The sequence below is a fragment of the Mustela nigripes genome, chromosome 10, assembly GCF_022355385.1.
Source record: "Mustela nigripes isolate SB6536 chromosome 10, MUSNIG.SB6536, whole genome shotgun sequence".
Lineage (NCBI taxonomy): Eukaryota > Metazoa > Chordata > Mammalia > Carnivora > Mustelidae > Mustela > Mustela nigripes.
The window spans coordinates 27,827,015-27,845,973 of record NC_081566.1 but is presented as its reverse complement, the minus strand read 5'-3'; the positions used below and the strand labels follow the sequence as shown (position 1 = coordinate 27,845,973).

Genomic DNA, 18,959 nt, shown 5'->3' with positions numbered 1-18,959 from the left:
TTCACTATTGTATATTCTTGCCTCCTTTGTTGTCTATTAATTGACCATATAATCATGGATTTTTTTTCCTGATTAAAACACAATAAGCCCTCCTTCTGTTCAAACCTCAAACCAGTTCTATTCTGTTGATTTGTGTGTGTGTTTCTTTTTTATTACCATACTTATTTTTAAGATTTTATATATATATTTGAGAGAGCGAGAGCATGAACAGTGTGAGGAGCAGAAGGAGAAGCAGACTCCCTGTGAGCAGGGAGCCGATGTGGGGCTCGGTCTTCAGATTCTGGGATCATGACCTGAGCTGAAGGCACTTAGCCGACTGAGCTACCCATACTTCGTTGGTTAAGCTTAACTTTTTTTTTTTCTTTTTTTCACCATATCCAGTATACTGTTTATCTGGGAAATTGTCAACTTTTTAGATACTGTCTTCGTCCTTCACCTACATATTTGTTCTCATCTACTATATGAAACCTATTGAAATATATCTTATGGGGTGTCCAGGTGGCTTAGTTGGAAGAACACGTGACTCTTGATCTTAGGGTTGTGAGTTTGAGTCCCACATTGGGTGTAGAGATTACTTAAAATCTTCTAAGATTTTATTTATTTATTTGTCAGAGAGAGTGAGCACAGGCAGAGAGAGAGGCAGGCAGAGGCAGAGGGAGAAGCAGGCTCCCTGCTGAGCAAGGAGCCTGACTTTAAAAAATAAGTGTGTGTGTGTGTGTGTGTGTGTGTGTTTATCTTTTATGTCTTTTTGGTAGCTTATAATTATAGTAGGACTTAAGAGGTTTCATGTGACAGAAACTATGCAAAAAGAATTTATTGGAAAGTATATTTCATAGAATTAAAGGAACAGTGGATTTATCAAGACTGAGGATGGGAACAGTTGGAGCTGCACTTCAGGATTCTCTCAAACAAAATGATAGGGACTCGACTAAGACTCTCTTGCTTGTGTGTATTTAGGACTTTCTTTCACTGCATATTGGCATTCTTCATATGGGAAAAAATATGGCCACCAACAATTCCTAGTTTACATCTTAAAAGTTTCTGCTGTAAGAGAAACAAGTGTCATGATGGAGTCTCTGGTCATCAGTCCAAAAATCTTAGGAATTGGGTTAATTGGTCTAATTAGTTTGTATTCAGTGTCCATCTTTGGATCTGTTTGGCCATGGTTTGAGGTTTGAACAGAAGGAGGGCTTATTGTCTGAAATGAGTGTTTTGAGATTATTGCTAGACAAATAAAAGTAGGTATCCACTAAAGTAATGTGAACTACTAAGGCCCTTTTGTTACCTTTTCGGGGGCAAGGACATACTTGTATATATGTATTCATTTTAGTATGGCTCTTGCCTGAGAACTGGAATAGTAGAGGAACTGTTTAGTAAATAGAGGCTATGGTAATTGTTTGTTTGTTTTTCCCAAGACTGGCTTGGTTTTTCAAAGCTCAGAATTATAGTTGGTAAGTGTTCTAATTCTAAATTATTCGCGTTCATTTTCTTAACTATAAATTAAGAATTTTCCTGTTTCTACTATTGTGATGGGTCTACTATATACTCATTTGAATTCTCATGCCTAATAGTCCTTGCAGCCTATCTTGTCCAGTTTTGAGTCACACTCATATTTTCGCCGTTCTATTTTAGTTCAAGAGCCACTTGAAAATGAATAGGTGTAAACATATAATCTAAAAGCAAGAAGCTGGCTAACCACATTTGGCACAAAAAAGAAATTGGACCATGTGCACCACGATTTTATACTTTTGAATGTGTTCAGTTATTTTGGGAAGAAGATAGTTTCCAGTTAGACTTTGCTAAATGTTGTTATACTGTTTCTAGTATATGTGAAAATTGTAGTTTTAGGCATCCAAGTGAGGTGTTAATTTAAGATATATTGCTCATTTGTCAAAAATGATGTGGCATTAAAGTAAGAATTAAAAGCCATTTCACTTGGTAGAATTGGCAGAATTGCTGTAAGCGTGGGGGATATGTGTGTTTCAGTGGTTCAATTCGTCAAAAATATTTATAGAGCCCCTTTGGGCTCAGAGAAGGGGAAAATATTTCCTGTAGGACTGATAAGTTTTCTGCCCCTTATTCTTTTCTACATTTAAAATGCCTAAAGTATATGAATATATATATGCCTACACTGTAGTTCCCAGGTTTGTTTGTTTGTTTGTTTTGTGCCTGAAGAGACATAAAATTTTTTGGTCAGATTTTACATTCCAATTTTTGGATTATGATAAGGGTAACCTTTTAACTAAATGCCTTTAGAAAAAAAAAAAAGATTTCATTTATTTATTTATTTGGGAGAGAAAGAGAGCAAGAGAGAGATATCACAAGCAGCAGGGAGGGATAGAGGGAGAAGCAGACTCCCTGATGAGCAGGGAGCCAGATGTGAGACTCTATCCTAGGACTCTGGGAACATGACCTGAACTGAAGACAGGCGCTAAACCAACTGAGCCACCCAGGTGCCTATCTAAATGCTTTCACACACTGAGTTGAAATGGATGTGTTTGTCTTGAGGTCATAGCACTGTGAGCTGCGTATTATTTAAAAGACCCCTGTGGAGGTGCCTGGGTGGCTTAGCTGATCAGTTAAGCATCTGCCTTTGGCTCGGGTCATTAGCCCAGGGTCTTGGGATAGAGGCTGAGTTGGGCTCCCTGCTCAGTGGGGAGTCTGCTTCTCCTTCACTTTCTGCCCCTCCTCCTGCTTGTGCTCACATGTGCGCTCTTTTTCTCTCTTCTCAAATAAATAAAATCTTAAAAAAAAAAAAAAGACTCCTATAAATTTTCCAACTGCTATTTCTTTTGATCAGAAATAATGGTAGATTGCCATACATAAAGAGCAAGTAGTTATTTTGCTTAGCATATTGCTGTGGAGTGGTAGACTCAGTCAGTTGTATTTTGAACTGACTTGTCAAAATGGAACTCTTCAACACATCACATGGAATGAGCATCTTAAGATTCAGTGACTTTAGAATTCATTCAGTCCAATATCTTATCTTATGTCCAACATTCTGTTTGATGCAAGAGTCCATTCTGCTACATCCAAAATAATTGGCTTATTTATTAAACATGTATCTGTTTAATCTGTGGGCACTATGTTAGGGATATGTTGGTGAGTAAAATAAAAAGAGACATGCTCCCCTGCCCTTGTGCACATAGTTAAGCTTGTAGTTGAGTGCTCAGTTGGTCATTCAGCCTCAGCAAGTTGGGAAGAATTGATAATGTTAACAATATTGAGTTTTTCTAATCCATGAACATTGAGTATCTCCATTTACTTAGATCTTTTAAAATTTCTTTTATCTGTGTTTTGTAGGTTTCTTACTGATCTGTTTCTTTATTTTAGAGTAGACATAGAGAGTGTGTGGTTGTGTGTGTGGGGGTAGGGGCAGAAGGGATTTCAAGCAGACTCTGCACTAAGTGGGGAGCCCACCTTGGGCCTCGATCTCATGACCCTGAGATGACATGAGCTGAAATCATGATTCAGATTCTTAACCAGCTAAATCACCCAGGCTCCCCTAGGGGGGGTTTTTTGGGTAGATTCTTTGGGATTTTTCTACATAGATGATGATGTAATCTATGAATAAAGACTGTTTTATTCTTCCTCTTAAATTTGTATGCTTTTATTTATTATTTCTTATTTTTTAAATTGAATTAGCCAACATATCTCTTGCCTGTGTCTAGCAAGAAGTTGCTGTGGCCAAGGTCAAAGGGGTTGTTACCTGTATTTTCTTCTAGGATTTTATTGGATTCCTGTCTCACATATAGATCTTTCATCCATTTTGAGTTTATCTTTGTATGGTATAAGAAAATGGTCCAATTTAATTCTTCTACTTGTGGCTGTTCAGTTTTCCAAACATCATTTGCTAAAGAGACTGTCCTTTTTTCATTGGATATTCTTTCCTACTTTTTTGAGGATTAATTGACCATAGAGTTGAGGGTCCATTTATGGGTTCTCTATTCTGTTTCTTGATCTGTTTGTCCTTTTTTGTGCCAGTACCAAAATGTCTTGATGATTACAGCTTTGTAATAGAGCTTGTGATGCCATCAGCTTTGGTTTTCTTTTTCAACATTTTCATTTTTCAACATTTCTCCGGCTATTTGGGGCCTTTTCTGGTTCCGTACAAATTTTAGGATTGTTCCATCTCTGTGAAAAATGTTGATGTTATTTTGATAGGGATTGCACTGATGTGTAGATTGCTCTGGTTAGCATAGACATTTTAACAATATTTAGTCTACCAGTTGATGAGCATGGAATGTTTTTCCATTTCTTTGTGTCTTCCTCAATTTCTTTCATAGGTATTCCATTGTTTCTGGAGTATACATTGTTTATCTCTTTGGTTAGGTTTATTCCTATGTATGGTTTTTGGTGCAATCATAAATGGGATCAATTGCTTAATTTCTCTTTCTTCTGTTTCATTATTAGTGTATAGAAATGCAACTGATTGGGCACCTGGGTGGTTCAGTGTGTTAAGCCTCTGGCTTTGGCTCAGATCATGATCTCAGGGTCCTGGGATCGAGTCCAGCATTGGGCTCTCAGCTCAGCAGGGAGGCTGCTTCCCTCCCTCTCTCTGCCTGCCACTCTGCCTACTTGTGATCTCTCTCCCTCTCTCTGTCAAATAAATAAGTAAAATATTTAAAAAAAAAAAAAGAAATGCAACTGATTTCATATCCTGCCATATTGCTGAATTCCTGTATGAATTCTAGCAGTTTTGGAGTGGGATCTTTTGGGTTTTTCCACATAAAGTATCATGTCATCTGTGAAGACTGAGAGTTTGACTCTGCCAGTTTAGATGCCTTTTATTTCTTTCTGTTGTCTGATTGCTGAGGCTAGGACTTCTTGTACTATGTTGAACAACAGTGGTGAGAGTGGGCATCCCTGTTGTGTTCCTGACCTTATCTCTTTGCTTAGGTTTATTCCTATGTATGGTTTTTGGTGCAAGCTCTGTTTCTTACCACTGAGGATGATATTTGCTGAGGGGTTTTTGTAAATGGATATTATGATATAGAGGTATGTTCCTTCTATCCCTACACTGAAGAGTTTTTTCTCAAGAAAGGAGGTAGTATTTCATCAAATGCATTCTCTGAATTAATTAAGAGAATCATATGGTTCTTGTCCTTTTATCAGTGTGATGTATCATGTTGATTGATTGGCTGATATTGAACCACCCTTGCAGTCCAGGAATAAATCCCGGTTGGTTGTGAATAATCCTTTTTTAAAAGTCCTATTGGATCCTATTGGCTAGTATCTTGGTGAGAATTTTTGCATCCATGTTCATCAAGGATATTGGTCTGTAATTCTCCTTTTTGGTGGAGTCTTTGGGGATTAAGGTAATGCTGGTCTCATAGAATGAGTTTATAGAAGTTTTTCTTCCATTTCATTTTTTTAAAGGTTTTATTTATTTATTTGAGAGAGAGAGCACATGTGAGAGCATGAGCAGGGTGAGGGGCAGAGGGAGAAGTAGACTCCCCACTGAACAGGGAGCCTCATGCAGGGCTCCATCTGGGAACTCCAGGATCATGACCTGAGCCAAAGGCAGATGCTTAACTGACTGAGCCACCCAGGCACCCCCATTTCAATTTTTTGAAACAGCTTCAGAAGACTAGATGGGTATTAGTTCTCCTTCAAATGTTTGGTGGAATTCACCTGGGAAGCCATGTGGCCCTGGACTACTTTGGGAGGTTTTTGATTACTGCTTCAGTTTCCTTGTTGGTTATGGATCTGTTCAGGTTTTTTGTTTCTACCTGTTTAAGTTTTGGTAGTTTATAAGTTTCTAGGAATGCATCCATTTCTTCCAGATTGCCTTATTTGTTGACATATGGTTGCTCATAGTATGTTTTTAAAATTATTTTTATTACCTTGGTGGTGTTCATGATGTCTCCTCATTATTCATGATGTTATTAATTTGGGTCCTTTCTCTTTTGGATAATTCTGTCTAGGGGTTTATCGATCTTATTATTTCTTTCAAGGAACCAGCTTCTAGTTTCATTGATCTGTTTTACTATTCTTTTGGTTTCTGTTTCATTTCTGCTCTAATCTTTATTATTTCTCTTCTCCTTGATTTAGGCTTTATTTGCTGTTCTTTCTTCAGCTCCTTTAGGTGTAAGATTAGCTTGTATATTTGAGACCTTTCTAGTTTTTTGAGAAAGGCTTGTATTTCTATATACTTCCCTCTTAGGACTGCCTTTGCTGCATTCCAAAGGTTTTGAACATATGTGTTTTCATTTTCATTCGTTTCCATGAATTAAAAAAATAAAATTCTTTAATTTCTTGGTTGACCCATTCATTCTTTAGTAGGATGCTTTTTAGCCTCCGAGTATTTGAGTTCCTTCCAGATTTCCTCTTGTGATTGAGTTCTAGTTTCAAAGCATTGTGTTCTGAAAACATGCAGGGAATCATCCCAGTCTTTTGGTACTGATTGAAACCTGATTTGTGACCCAGTATGTGATCTGTTCTGGAGAATGTTCCATGTACATTTGAGAAGAAAGTGTATTCTGTTGCTTTGGGATGGAATGACCTATATATATACGTGAAATCCATCTAGTCCACTGTGTCATTCAAAGCCATTGTTTCCTTGTTGATCTTATGCTTACGTGATCTGTCCATTGCTGTGAGTGGGGTGTTAAAGTCCCCTATTTATATTGTATTATTATCAGTATGTTTCTTTAATTTTGTTATTAATTGGTTTATATATAATTGACTGCTCCCAAGTTAGCAGCATAAATACTTATAATTGTTAGATCTTAATGTTGGATAGAATCTTTAAGAATGATACAGTACTCTTCTTTATCCCTTACTACAGTCTTTGGTTTAAAATATAATTTGTCTGATATAGGGATTGCTATGCCAGGTTGGTTTGTTTTTAAAGGACTTTATTTATTTGTTTATTTAAGTGTTTCCTCTTTTATTTTCTGGAAGTGATTGTAGAGAGTTGATATTATTCTTTAAATGTTCGGAGAATTCACTGGTGAAGCCATCTGTGTGTGATGCTTTCTTTTTTGGAAGGTTATTAATTATTGTTAAGTTTTTTGAAAATTATAGGGCTATTCAGGATATCTAATTTTCCTAGTGTGAAATTTGGTACTTTTGGCCCAAATCTATGGGCCTAGAATTGTTGCAGTATTCCTCTATTACCCTTTCAATGTCCAGAGGATTGGTAGTTATGACCCATCTTTCATTTTTTTATATTAGTAATTTGTGTCTTCTCTTTTCTTGTTTAGCTTGGCTAGCAGTTTATCAGTTTTATTGATCTTTTGGTGTTTGTTTTTTGATTTATCTGTATTTTCCCGTTTCAATTTCATTGATTTGTTACATTTTTTATTATTTCTCATCATTTGTTCTTCTTTTTCTGGTTTCCTAAGGTTCCTAATGAAGCTTACAAATATTTTAGGTATTTTTTCTTTTCTAGTATACGCATTCAGTTCAACAAGTTTGTAATAAGTACTGCTTTTCACTGCATCCCACAATTTTTGGCAAGTTGTATTTTCATTTAGTTCAAAATATTTTTAAATTTCTCTTGGGTCATCTTCTTTGACTAATGTTCATTTAGAAGTGTATTGTTTATTTCCAAAACATGGGAATTCTCCAGCTCTCCTTCTGTTACTGATTTCTAGTTTAATTTACATTGTGGTTGAGAACATATTTATATGATTTTTATTTTTTCACACTTGTCAAGTTATGTTTTATGGCCCAGAATATGGTCTTCTTTGGTGAATGTTCCCTGTGAGCTTAAGAAGAAAATGTATTCTCCTGTTGTTAGATGGAATGTTCTATAAATGTCAGTTGGATGATATTGGCTGGTGGTGCTGTGCAGGTATTTATATCCTCACAAATATTCTGCCTGCTTGATCTATCACAGGTCAAGATCTCTTTCACAGAGGGATGTTGAAGTCTCCAACCATAATATGGCATTGTCTGTTTCTCCTTTAAAAAAAACCAACACATATATTTTTAAAGTAATCCCTTTAAAAAAATTTATTATTATTATTTTTTTACTTTCAAGTAATCTCTACAGCCAACATTAGGCTTGGACTCACAACCCCAAGATGAGGAGTCACATGCTGTACCAGCTGAACCAGCCAGGCGCCCTTCTCCTTTCATTTTTATAAGTTTTTGCTTTATAGATATTGACACTGTTAAGTGGTTACTTGTTTGGGATTGTTATATCCTCTTGGAGAATTGATCCCTTTATCAGTATACAAAGCTCCTCTTTCTCTGCAGTAATCTTCCTAGTTCTGAAGTCTGCTTTTTTAAAAATCAGTATAGCTGTTTCAACTTTCTCTTTTTTTTTGAATGTTAGAAATTTGTTATTATTAAGCTCAATTTAATATACACAACATTTCAAGTTACCCTTCTTTAACCACTCTCCCATCCTACACCCAAATTCCTCACTTAGCTTCTAGCAGTTTGTCAAAATTACCATTTAAGTGTTCCTACCAGTTTATGGCTCCAGCAGCTTCTGCTTCAGGTAAAGAGATCTGACTTGCTATCTCTCTCTGGATTGTCTGTCTCTCCATGGCAGTCTGTCTTATGAACTCAGTTTTCTGATGGATCAAAGCTACTGATACTTAGTTTGTTCTAACTTTTTTTGTTGTAAGGAAGGGAGTGATGACTTCCAAGCCTTTTAGCTGAAACTAGAAGTTGGGATTATTTGTCTTTTTATTATTGAGTTGTAAGAGTTACTTATACTATGTGGGTACAAGACTTTTTTTGGATATATGATTTGTTAAGTATTTTCTCATCCTATAGTTTTACTTTACTTTCTTCATAATATCATTTTTGCCATAAACATTTAAAATTTCAATATAGTTCAGTTTACCTATTTTGTTCTTTGGCCATTGTGCTTTTGGTGTCATTTCAGAAATCATTGCTTAACTGAAGGGCATGAAAGTTTACACCTGTTTTCTTCTAAGAGTTTTATAGTTTTACCTCTTACATTTAGGTCTATGGTCCATTTTGAATTAAGTTTTGTGTATGGTGTGAGGTAAGGGTTCAATTCCATTCTTTTGCATGTAAATATCTGATTACCTAGCATGATTTGTTAAAGACTGTTTTTTCCCCATTTTTAAATATTACTTCGGGATGCCTGGGTGGTTTAGTAGGTTAAATATCTGCCGTTGGCTCAGGTCATGATCCCAGGGTCCTGGGATAAAGTCCCGAATCAGGTTCCTTGCTTGGTGGGGAGTGTGCTTCTATGTCTGCTTGCTGTTCCTCTTGCTTGTGCGGGTGCACGTGCACTCTTTCTGACAAATAAAATCTTTTTTTTTTTTTTTTAAAGATTTTATTTATTTATTTGACAGAGAGAAATCACAAGTAGGCAGAGAGACAGGCAGAGAGAGAGAGAGAGAGAGAAGCAGGCTCCCTGCTGAGCAGAGAGCCCGATACGGGACTTGATCCCAGGACCCTGAGATCATGAACTGAGCCGAAGGCAGCGGCTTAACCCACTGAGCCACCCAGGCACCCCAGTGACAAATAAAATCTTAAAAAAAAAATTATTACCTGCCTGTTGAAATATTTTAAAGTGTTGGCTTTGTATTCTCAGATTTTGTGTTTGTGTGCAAATTTAGTAAGCATTTGCATTGAAGTTAAAAGAAATGTTCAACCCAGTAAGGTAGCATTAGGCAAACTTCTAAAAGTATCCCTAAGGCCTTAGAGGCATGGTTTGATGTTAGTAATGAGAGCTGTCTTAATTCTGAGTAGAATGAGAAATTTGTTGTGTTTTGAAGAGGTCACAGTTTGGTAAACTGATAGCTTTTTGTTAGCCTGGCAGAATATTTAACATTCTCTTAGGCTAAATAAAACCTCTTAAAAATGGACATCTTATTTGAATTGAGCAACTATTAGTATTCATTAACATGGTGATTTAGAGTTAAGGGCCAGGTTAAATGTTTATCACTTATCTAAGAAAAATGGCTTGTGGAGAAGACAGATAACTTTTGGAGGAGGGACGAGAGACAGGGAGAAAGTTCTGTGTGCATAGTGACAGATACCAGCCCTGAGTGTCTAGGAATAGGTGAGGAAACTTCAAGACATGGTATAATGTAGTGGCTCAGAGCATGTACTTTGAATTCAGAATACTGGTTTGAATCCTGGTTCTACATTTGTTATTTGTAAAAACTTTAGCCTGATTGGTGCTTTTAACAATAATTTGTTTAACACATTTAGTGAATGTACTAGGTCTACTATATTAGGCACTTGATATTTCCAGATAAAAGAGTTGGAATTAGGGTGGGGGTTTATTTAGATAGCTTTAGCATCAGGGGTGGCCTCAGGCTTCCCTGCCTTTCTTAACATTTCTCCTCTTTTACTGCTCTCACCCATGTTCACTTTGACCTAGCTATCAAGGCCTCCTTTCTCATAAGCCTTTTCTCATACCTGGGCTTTTTGTATTTGCTGTTTCTTGTACTTGAAGGCCACCCCCCCACTCCCGTTCTTTCTATGCCTTACTCATTAAGCCCAAATGGCAACTGAATCCATTTTGCCTCCTACCTTCTTATTACCTTTTATAGTATATATTCCAGTATGGGATCCTGATTTATGTTTTGTTTTTCTGTGTTATTTCTCTCTTCTCTAAGAATGTTAGCTCTAGGAAGATTGGGACTGCACTGGTTTCATTTATCATTTAGTCTCCAGTTCCCATTGTAGTTTCTAGCATATAGTAGAGACTCATAAATATGAGTTGGATGGATGAATAAAAGCTTCTACCTGTTAGATTCAGCCATATGAACGTAGGAGGGAAGTGCTAAGACCCTAAAGTGGGGAACAACTTTCTGTAATTAAAGAGCTGTTAATGGTAAAGTGACAGGGGCAGAGATGTGTTGGGTTTTGTAAGTCCTGGCAAATAGTTTGGATTTTATTAGAATTTTAGTGAAGAGATTTTAGAATGGAGTTTTAATGTAATATAACTTCTTTTCCATAAGATTTCTTTGGCATCTCTGTGAAGAGTAGGTTAGGAGAGGAGAGGACTAGAGGTAGTAGATGGGTTAGGAGACTTTTTTAGTAGATGAGAACATTGCCTGGATTAGTTTGGTAAAAATGGCCATGAAGAAATGGGATAGAGGGATTTGTTTTGGATGTGGAGCTAACATGACTTGCTGATGTGAGGAATGAAGAAGTAGAGCTGATAGAATGATATCCAGATTTCTTGTTTGAGCATTTTGTTAGAAAGTGGTATTATTTACTAGAAAGGGAAATTGAATGAGGAACAAGTTTAGAGGAGGTGTTAAGAATTCCATTTGGGTCACATTTAAGATACTGATAAGAATTCCTAATGGAAATATAAAGTGGAAAGTTGGATTCCAAATACGGAATTTAGAGGACATTTGCGTTGGAATAGAAATTTGGAGATTGCTAGAAAATAGATGGTATTTAAATATATGGCAGTGAGAGATACTACTTAGTGGGGGTGTGTGGCAAGGAATCAGGAGAAGTCTCAGGACTTGGGGAATTTCCAACATTTAGATGTTAAGTCTAGGAGTGTTTGCTTGGGCTTGAAGGATTGGCCACAGAAGGAACACCTGGACTATGTAGCATCTTGGCAATCAAGGGTTCATGAGACAGCTTGGAAGGGTAGAGACATAGCCTCTATTACATATTGCATTTTCAGAAACATTACCTGCAAAAAAACCAAAAAAACCCCAAAAGAACAAAAAACCTTTAGAGGACTTGAAGGATTTAAAATTTAAAAGGAAGAGTATTCACATGGCTAACAATTAAATGATGGCTAGCTAATTATGCTATCCTAGAATAAATAATTATTCTTTGTTTTGATATTATTGGAAATTGTGAGTTTTGATGAAGGTGGAAGTAATTAATTTTTTTAAAGCTGAGAGTAAAGCTTTCTTTTGGCTAAGAGTAATGGTGTTAGTGTCACCTAAAGGCAAAATGAGGTAATGCAGCCCTATTTATATGAGGTAAAGAACACAGTAACCTAATTGGAATGAGAACAAGAACAATTCTGTGGGTAATTTTAAGGCGTGTGTTAGCAGACTTAGAGTCATGTGTTATTTAGCCCCAGTTTACTTGTCTTACCCCTCTATCATATTTCCCTTTTGGTCACTGAGCAAGTTGTTTAACATATGGTTCTTGTCTTTTACATTTCAGCTCAAATATTTCCCCAAGTCCTTTCCTACCGCCTTACTTAAAGTTGTCCGTATACTTTTTATAGCTATTCTTTGTCACAATAACCTGTTGTATCTTCTCCAAAGCCTTTAGAGTGATTTAGAATTGCCTTATTTGCTTACTTGCTTGTTTTCTTACTAGATATGAGCTCCAGCGGTGCAGGCACCTTGTCTGCCTTACTAACTCATATAGCCCCAGTGCTGAGTACTACGTCTGTTATGTAGTACACACGTTCAATTAAAATTAGTTGTGTGAATATTTGAACTTCTGGAAGTGATAGACAATGTTGAGTTTCTGTGGTGGCAGATTGATCCAAAAAACAGAATGGCTAAAATACTGTTTACCACATGAATGTGACATGAGAGTCTTAGCCTTTTCTCCCCTTCATGTGCTGATAAGTGACAGTGTGTCTGGAAAAGAAAACACACATGGTTTAGGGTGTTGAATTCTTCAGTAATCAATCGACTTTAGTGACACAAGGTATTTTAAGGTACAGTACTTGGTCTTAAGGAGATAAGTTTTTGGAAACATTTAGATTTAATTACAAAGTAATTTCAGTGAATATTTGTGTGTGAATTTGGTTTCTAGTGTCATACTTATTTCTTGTATTTATTAAAAACAAAAATAATATTTCTAGGAGAAACAGAGTCAAACAGTAGTAAATCTGTTTAGTTGTGATGTGGGAGGGTTTTTGTTGTTTTTCAGGGAACAATATGGTTCTTTTAGTCAAGAAACTCAGGGTGAACAGAGTACATTTCCATTATGTGGCCTAGTCCAAGAAGGTAGCCTCTCTAGTTTTGAGATAATTATCTAGCCAGCAGAATTCTTCTTCACATGAACCACGTTTAAAGGCTGAGTATTGATCAGGGACTTATTAGTCCATGTTTTCATTAATAGTTTTTTTTTTTTTTAAATCCCTGTAGTTTTGATCAGGTGGATGTGGAAAGAGAAGTTTGTAGAATTGAAATGGAGGTCAGAGCTGCATTGCAGAAGGTTAGTGGGTCATCGGATTCTGTGGCCACGCTGAACAGTGAAGAATTTGTTTTGGTTCCTCAGCATGCAGATGATACTTCTACAAAAGAGGATGAAAAACCCGAACTGAAGGTATTTCTCTTTCTTTCTTTCTCTACAAATGATATTTTAAATCTCTGTTTTTTTCTTAATGAGGTGAGACTGATCTTAAGAGGTGTGTAAAATACAAAGGTTTTTCTCAAATGCTGACCTTGAATAGCATCAGTATTTGATTTATGCAGAGGCTAATATTTGGTTTGTGTGTTTTTGAAGTTTTTTGCTTTTGACTATGTTTTACTTCAGAATTTTAGAAAGAAGGAATAGAAAGGAAAATAGAAAAGGATAATTGGGGAATTAGACTTAAATTTACATAAGATTTAACCATTATCTGGATATTTTTGTGTTTCTTATAGCTGACTTTTATAAGTTAATTATATGAAAGTTATGTTTTATTTTTACTTTAGAAACAATATTGTGGTTTTTGTGTTTTAAATCAGCTGGTAACATTCTAGTATGTGATTTAACAGTTGGTTTGTCTGAATATTTTTTTAAGCATATGTCTTATATTTTTAGCAGTTGAATTTTTATATAAACAAAAATGATCCTTTTTCATTTTTGTTGTCTTACTAACTCAAAGAAAAAGAATCAGACCCAGGTGTACATGCATGAGAATTGTATAACCACCATCTAGAAACAGGAATGGAGAAACTAGTCGGAAGTGCTACATGTTGTTTATGATTTTTATTTAGTACTATGGACTCAAAAATATATATCAATTTAATAAAATTGTATAAAAATTATATTATTAAATACCCATTTATGCTATGTTGAGGATATATAGCTTTATAAATACATTAAAACAATCAGTGGTTTTATTTAAATTTAAGTATATTTGTATTTAAATGACTTTAAATTTAAATATTTATATTTTAATATTAATGTGTTTATGACATTTATTAGGCCTTGCATCTCACCTGCTTTTAAGAGAAGAATGAGTCAACTTAAATGTGAGGAAATTAACAATATTCCTCTTGGCAGCAAGCAAGCAAACTTTGTAAAGAAATCATAAATATGTTTATGCTATGATAACGAGAAATATGACCTTTTAAATAAGAGAATAGATACTTTATTTAAATTTACCTGTTTTTTTCTTTAAAACACATAAATTTAATGTTACCTGGTACTTAGAATGTGTTTGTATGGAAAAAAAGAAAAGGAAAGAAAAATCTTTGTAAATTAGATCTTAGATCAGATATAGTTAGGTACAACTGTATAAATTCTTTGTATTCAGTAACTTATATTTAAATTTAAAATTTAACTTGTTTTAATTTCTTCTGGAAATAAAATATTTTCATTAAGCCCCAGAACTATAATATGATTGAAACAGAATTGTCTCGATTTGCCTATAGATAATTTCTAATGGTGATGAGCAATTGGAAAAAGCCATGGAAGAGATTTTGAGAGATTCTGAGAAAGGGCAAAGCAGTCTTCCTGTTGATTGTCAAAGTTCCACTGAGATTTCTGAGCATTCATTTGGAGATATTTCAGCCAGCCAAACAAATAAGCCATCTCTCCAGTTAATTTTGGATCCATCAAATACAGGTACTATATTGAACTCTTATTAAACACCTTAAGATAAATGGGATAAAGTGAACATGAAAATTTTAAGAAGAACATTTTAAAATCCTGTTAGTTTTGTTTTCTAAGATCAGGTTTTTGGTTCTGGTCAAGAGTTCCCACTCTGCTTCCTTTTTTTTTTTTTTTTTTTAAAAGATTTCTTATTGGTTTTTTTGACAGAGAGAAAAATCCACAAGTAGGCAGAAGTAGGCAGAGAGGCAGACAGATAGAGAGGGAGAAGCAGGCCCCCTGCTGAGCTGAGAGTCCGATGTAGGGCTCAATCCTAGGACCCCAGGATCATGACCTGAGCTGAAGGCAGAGGCTCAACCCACTGAGCCTCCCAGGTGCCCCCCAACTTTGGTTCTTCTTTTTTTTTTTTTTTCCTACATGTTAAATGCATGTCAGTGTTATTTGAGAACAGGGTCTATGTCTGGGTCTTTATTTTATTCCTAGTACTTGGTACATAGTAGTCACTCAATGAATACTTACTGAACAATTGAATAAATTCTTGGGCGTTAGGAATGGTGTAATGGACATTGTCTTTCATATGATGTTCCTTTTTACTCAGTTTGACTATAGTTATTTCAAATTATCATTTGTGAAAATTCTAAGTAAAATAGCTTATCAATTCTGTCAACATGTTAAAAAATAAATACATCCATGATTGAGTAGGATTTACAGTGGAAATACCAGCTTATAATGCAAAGTGGTTTTGGGAGCAAGAAGAGCCTAACCAAACCAAAGGTAACTCCTACTTCATATAGTTCAAACACTAGGGTTATTGTTTGATCTGGGCTCTGATAGTGTTTTTGTTTTTAAAGATTTTATTTATTTATTTGACAGACAGAGATCACAGGTAGGCAGAGAGAGAGAGAGAGGGGAGAAGCAGGCTCCCTGCTGAGCAGAGTCTGATGTGGGCCTCGATCCCAGGACCCAGGGATCATGACCCGAGCTGAGGGCAGAGGCTTTAACCCATTGAGCCACCCAGGCGTCCCATTGTTTTTGTATTTAATATACTATTCAGCTTTTATCTTCTCCATGTCCCCTTTCCTCTAATTGGCTTCCTTTATGGTCATAAAGTAGTTAGCAGCAGAAAAACTGGTAAGTAGGGTCAGATAATTTATTTATGGCTGTGGCGGAGGAAGACTCTCTTCTTTTATCTGTTGAACCAAAGTTGTGAGTTTCACTCCTTTGAAGGATTTTCTAGTAGTCAGGGGAATCACCCGTAACTGATGGTTACATTCAAACCCTGAAATAAGTCACACTGACAGACAAGATGAGATTATCCTGATTGACTTAGGGCCAGTGATCCATTTCTGAATGTTGCTATAGGGAAGGTATAGATACTGGCCATACACAGTGTGGCTTTGATGGCTCTAACTTATACTATACACAAAATTTATTCCTAGTGAATCAGATAGTTAAATGTGAAAAATAAACATCTAAGAAGAAAATATCAGAGACTATTTTTGTGATTGATAGGAAAAGCCACATCATTAAAAAAAGATAGTTTTATATATATATAATATATATTTAGATTTTTAAATATATTTAAAAGATTTATGGTATATAAATATATATATATTTAGAAGATTTTATTTGTTATTTTAGAGAGAGTGTGTGTGCACATGGGTGTGGTGGGGGAGGATCAGGGAGAGAGAATCATGACCTGAGTCGAAATCAAGAGTCAGATGCTCAACTGACTGAGCTACCCAGGTGCCCTGAAAGTTATATTTTAATACATAAACACTTAAATCTTCTGAATGAGAATGGTACCATAATAAATGAGGTTTTTTTTTTGCTTTGATCTACATTTTAATTAAATTATTAGACACCACATTTTTTTTAAAAGATTTTATTCATTTATTTGACAGAGACCACAAGTAGGCAGAGAGGTAGGCAGAGATAGAGAGGGGAAAGTAGGCTCCCTGCTGAGCAGAGAACCCTATTCGAGGCTGGACCCCAGGACCCTGAGATCATGACCTGAGCTGAAGACAGAGGCTTAATCCACTGAGCCACCCAGCCGCCCACCCCATAAACAACACATTTAAACATTAAAAAGAAAATTGTACTTGTAGGGTTTCTTCCAAATGGACCATTAGTGTTAGGCAACAAAAACTTCAAGTTTTTATGTGAGTGTGTGTATGTGGTTTTTTTTTTTGTTTTTTTTTTTTTTAACCCTGTCCCACTGATACATCCTCAACCATTTTATACAATAAATAAAGACAGACTAGGAGAAGATATTTGTAATGTGTTGGGGTTCCTTAATAAAACTCTAGTTTGGTGACTCACTATAAATACTTACAGGTATTTATTATCGTATAATAATATAGTTATATTATAGGTATATTGGTATATATTACAGGTAGATAATATAGGTATATTATCAGTATATAGTCATACAGCTAGAATTAAATTCAAGGGAACTTAAGCTAAACATGTATGTATATATATTTTACTTAAAAATATATATTTTATTTAAAAATAGAAACAAACTTTAAATAGTATTAATTTTTATTCTTAAGGGAACATAAGAGATTATATTACTCATTTTTCTTTGCTTTATCTTTTGAATTTCCTAAATTTCAACTCTTCCAAAAAACCCAGATCATACTGTATCACATTTATATAATTATATTTTGGTTAATAGATTAATTGAAAGGAGGAAATACCTTTATCTTCTAATGGAGCTCTGATGGGTTGTTGGAATTAGTTAATCTTTGCAGTGGGCTTATGATTTTAAGTTTATTTGATAGGGACCATGTATTATACTTTCTTGTGTTCTCAACACTCATTACACTAAATATATTTTAAAAATGTATTTTTTGGGGTGTCTGGGTGGTTCAGTGGGTTAAAGCCTCTGCCTTTGGCTTGGATGGTGATCTCAGGGTCCTGGGATCGAGACCCACATCAGGCTCTCTGCTCAGCGGGGAACCTGCTTCCCTTCCTCTCTCTCTGCCTGCCTCTCTGCCTACTTGTGATCTCTGTCTGTCAAATAAGTAAATAAAATCTTTAAAAAAGGAAAGCTTTAAAAAATTGTATTTTTCACTGAAGATATTGGATAAGAAGAGATTTCCTTTGCTTTATAAGTAAGTTTTTAGTATTTTTTTCTAGTTATATATTTTTAGTTTTTATTTTCAATAGTATAATATTGGAATGTTCTTGTCCTTCTCAGAATTCCTGTTGAAATCCTAACTCTCAAGGTGATAATATTAGGTGGTAATATTAGGTAATATCACCTAATATTGTTATATTAGGGGATATTATATTATTAGGTGATAATATTAGGTGATAATATTGGGGACTTTGGGGAGTGATTGTCATGAAGATGGATTGCTTGTGTTTGGGATTAGTGCCGTTGTAAAAGAGACCCCAGAAAACTAGCTTGTCCCTTCCACCTCTAAGGACACAGTGAAAAGATGTTGTCTGTGACCCAGAAGGTTGGCTCCCACTAGACACTGAATCTGCTGGTGTCTCAAACTTGGCCTTTCCGGCATCCAGAACTGTGAGAAATAAGTGTCTGCTGTTCAGAAACCACCCAGTCTGTGGTATTTTGTTATAACAGCCTTAACAGACTAAGACAAGACATTTCAGCTGCCTTTTCCTAGTTGCAGTCAATACAGTTTTGCTTAACAGAATTATTGTGGTTGGTTTAAAATGACGCATAACTTCAGTGGCAAGGAGCTGTCTGGAAATCATCTAGGTTTAAATGGGCTAGAGTGAACATTTAAGGTATGTTGTTTTTCATTGTAAAACTAGATAGATGAATGCTTTTGTTCAAACATGATGATAACTTTTTCATTTTTGTCATTTGATTGTATATCCTGGCTATGTGGTTGCAACTGTGATGGGCAATCTTTGCTAGTTTATTAAAATATACTTAAATACTGTTTGGATACAAAGATGAGTTTTCTTTTGTATACTCTTTGTCACTCTTTCTGTTGAGGAAAGGATGATGGAGTTAAAGAGTAGGGGACTGAATTTATATTTTCGTAGGAATGAATTCCTTACATTGGTGTGTGACTTTACAAGGTCTAGAACTATTGCGTTGGTAGAAATATTTTGCTATTTGACTGCTTAACTCAGGATCTCCACTAGTTGTAATTGGATAGTTACCAACGAGTTTTGTCTACACGAAGGCTGCAGTTACAATATATTCAGTTGTGGGTGGGATAGGGTATAAAGTGGTGTTCAGGATGATGATAGGCAGCTGGAAGGATGAT

At 35.5% G+C, this 18,959-nt stretch overlaps 1 protein-coding gene across 4 annotated transcripts in view; it reads left to right on the top strand.

The window, feature by feature from the left end:
• The window catches only part of RABGAP1L (RAB GTPase activating protein 1 like), a 769,947-nt gene that overhangs the window by 65,641 nt on the left and 685,347 nt on the right, over positions 1 to 18,959 (top strand). For all 4 annotated transcript variants that reach the window (XM_059412860.1, XM_059412861.1, XM_059412863.1 and 1 more), the window contains exons 2-3: positions 13,032 to 13,212; positions 14,529 to 14,721. In XM_059412860.1, the coding sequence (XP_059268843.1) occupies positions 13,075 to 13,212; positions 14,529 to 14,721 (331 nt within the window). In that variant the 5' untranslated portion in view covers positions 13,032 to 13,074. The remainder of the gene's footprint in view (positions 1 to 13,031; positions 13,213 to 14,528; positions 14,722 to 18,959) is intronic.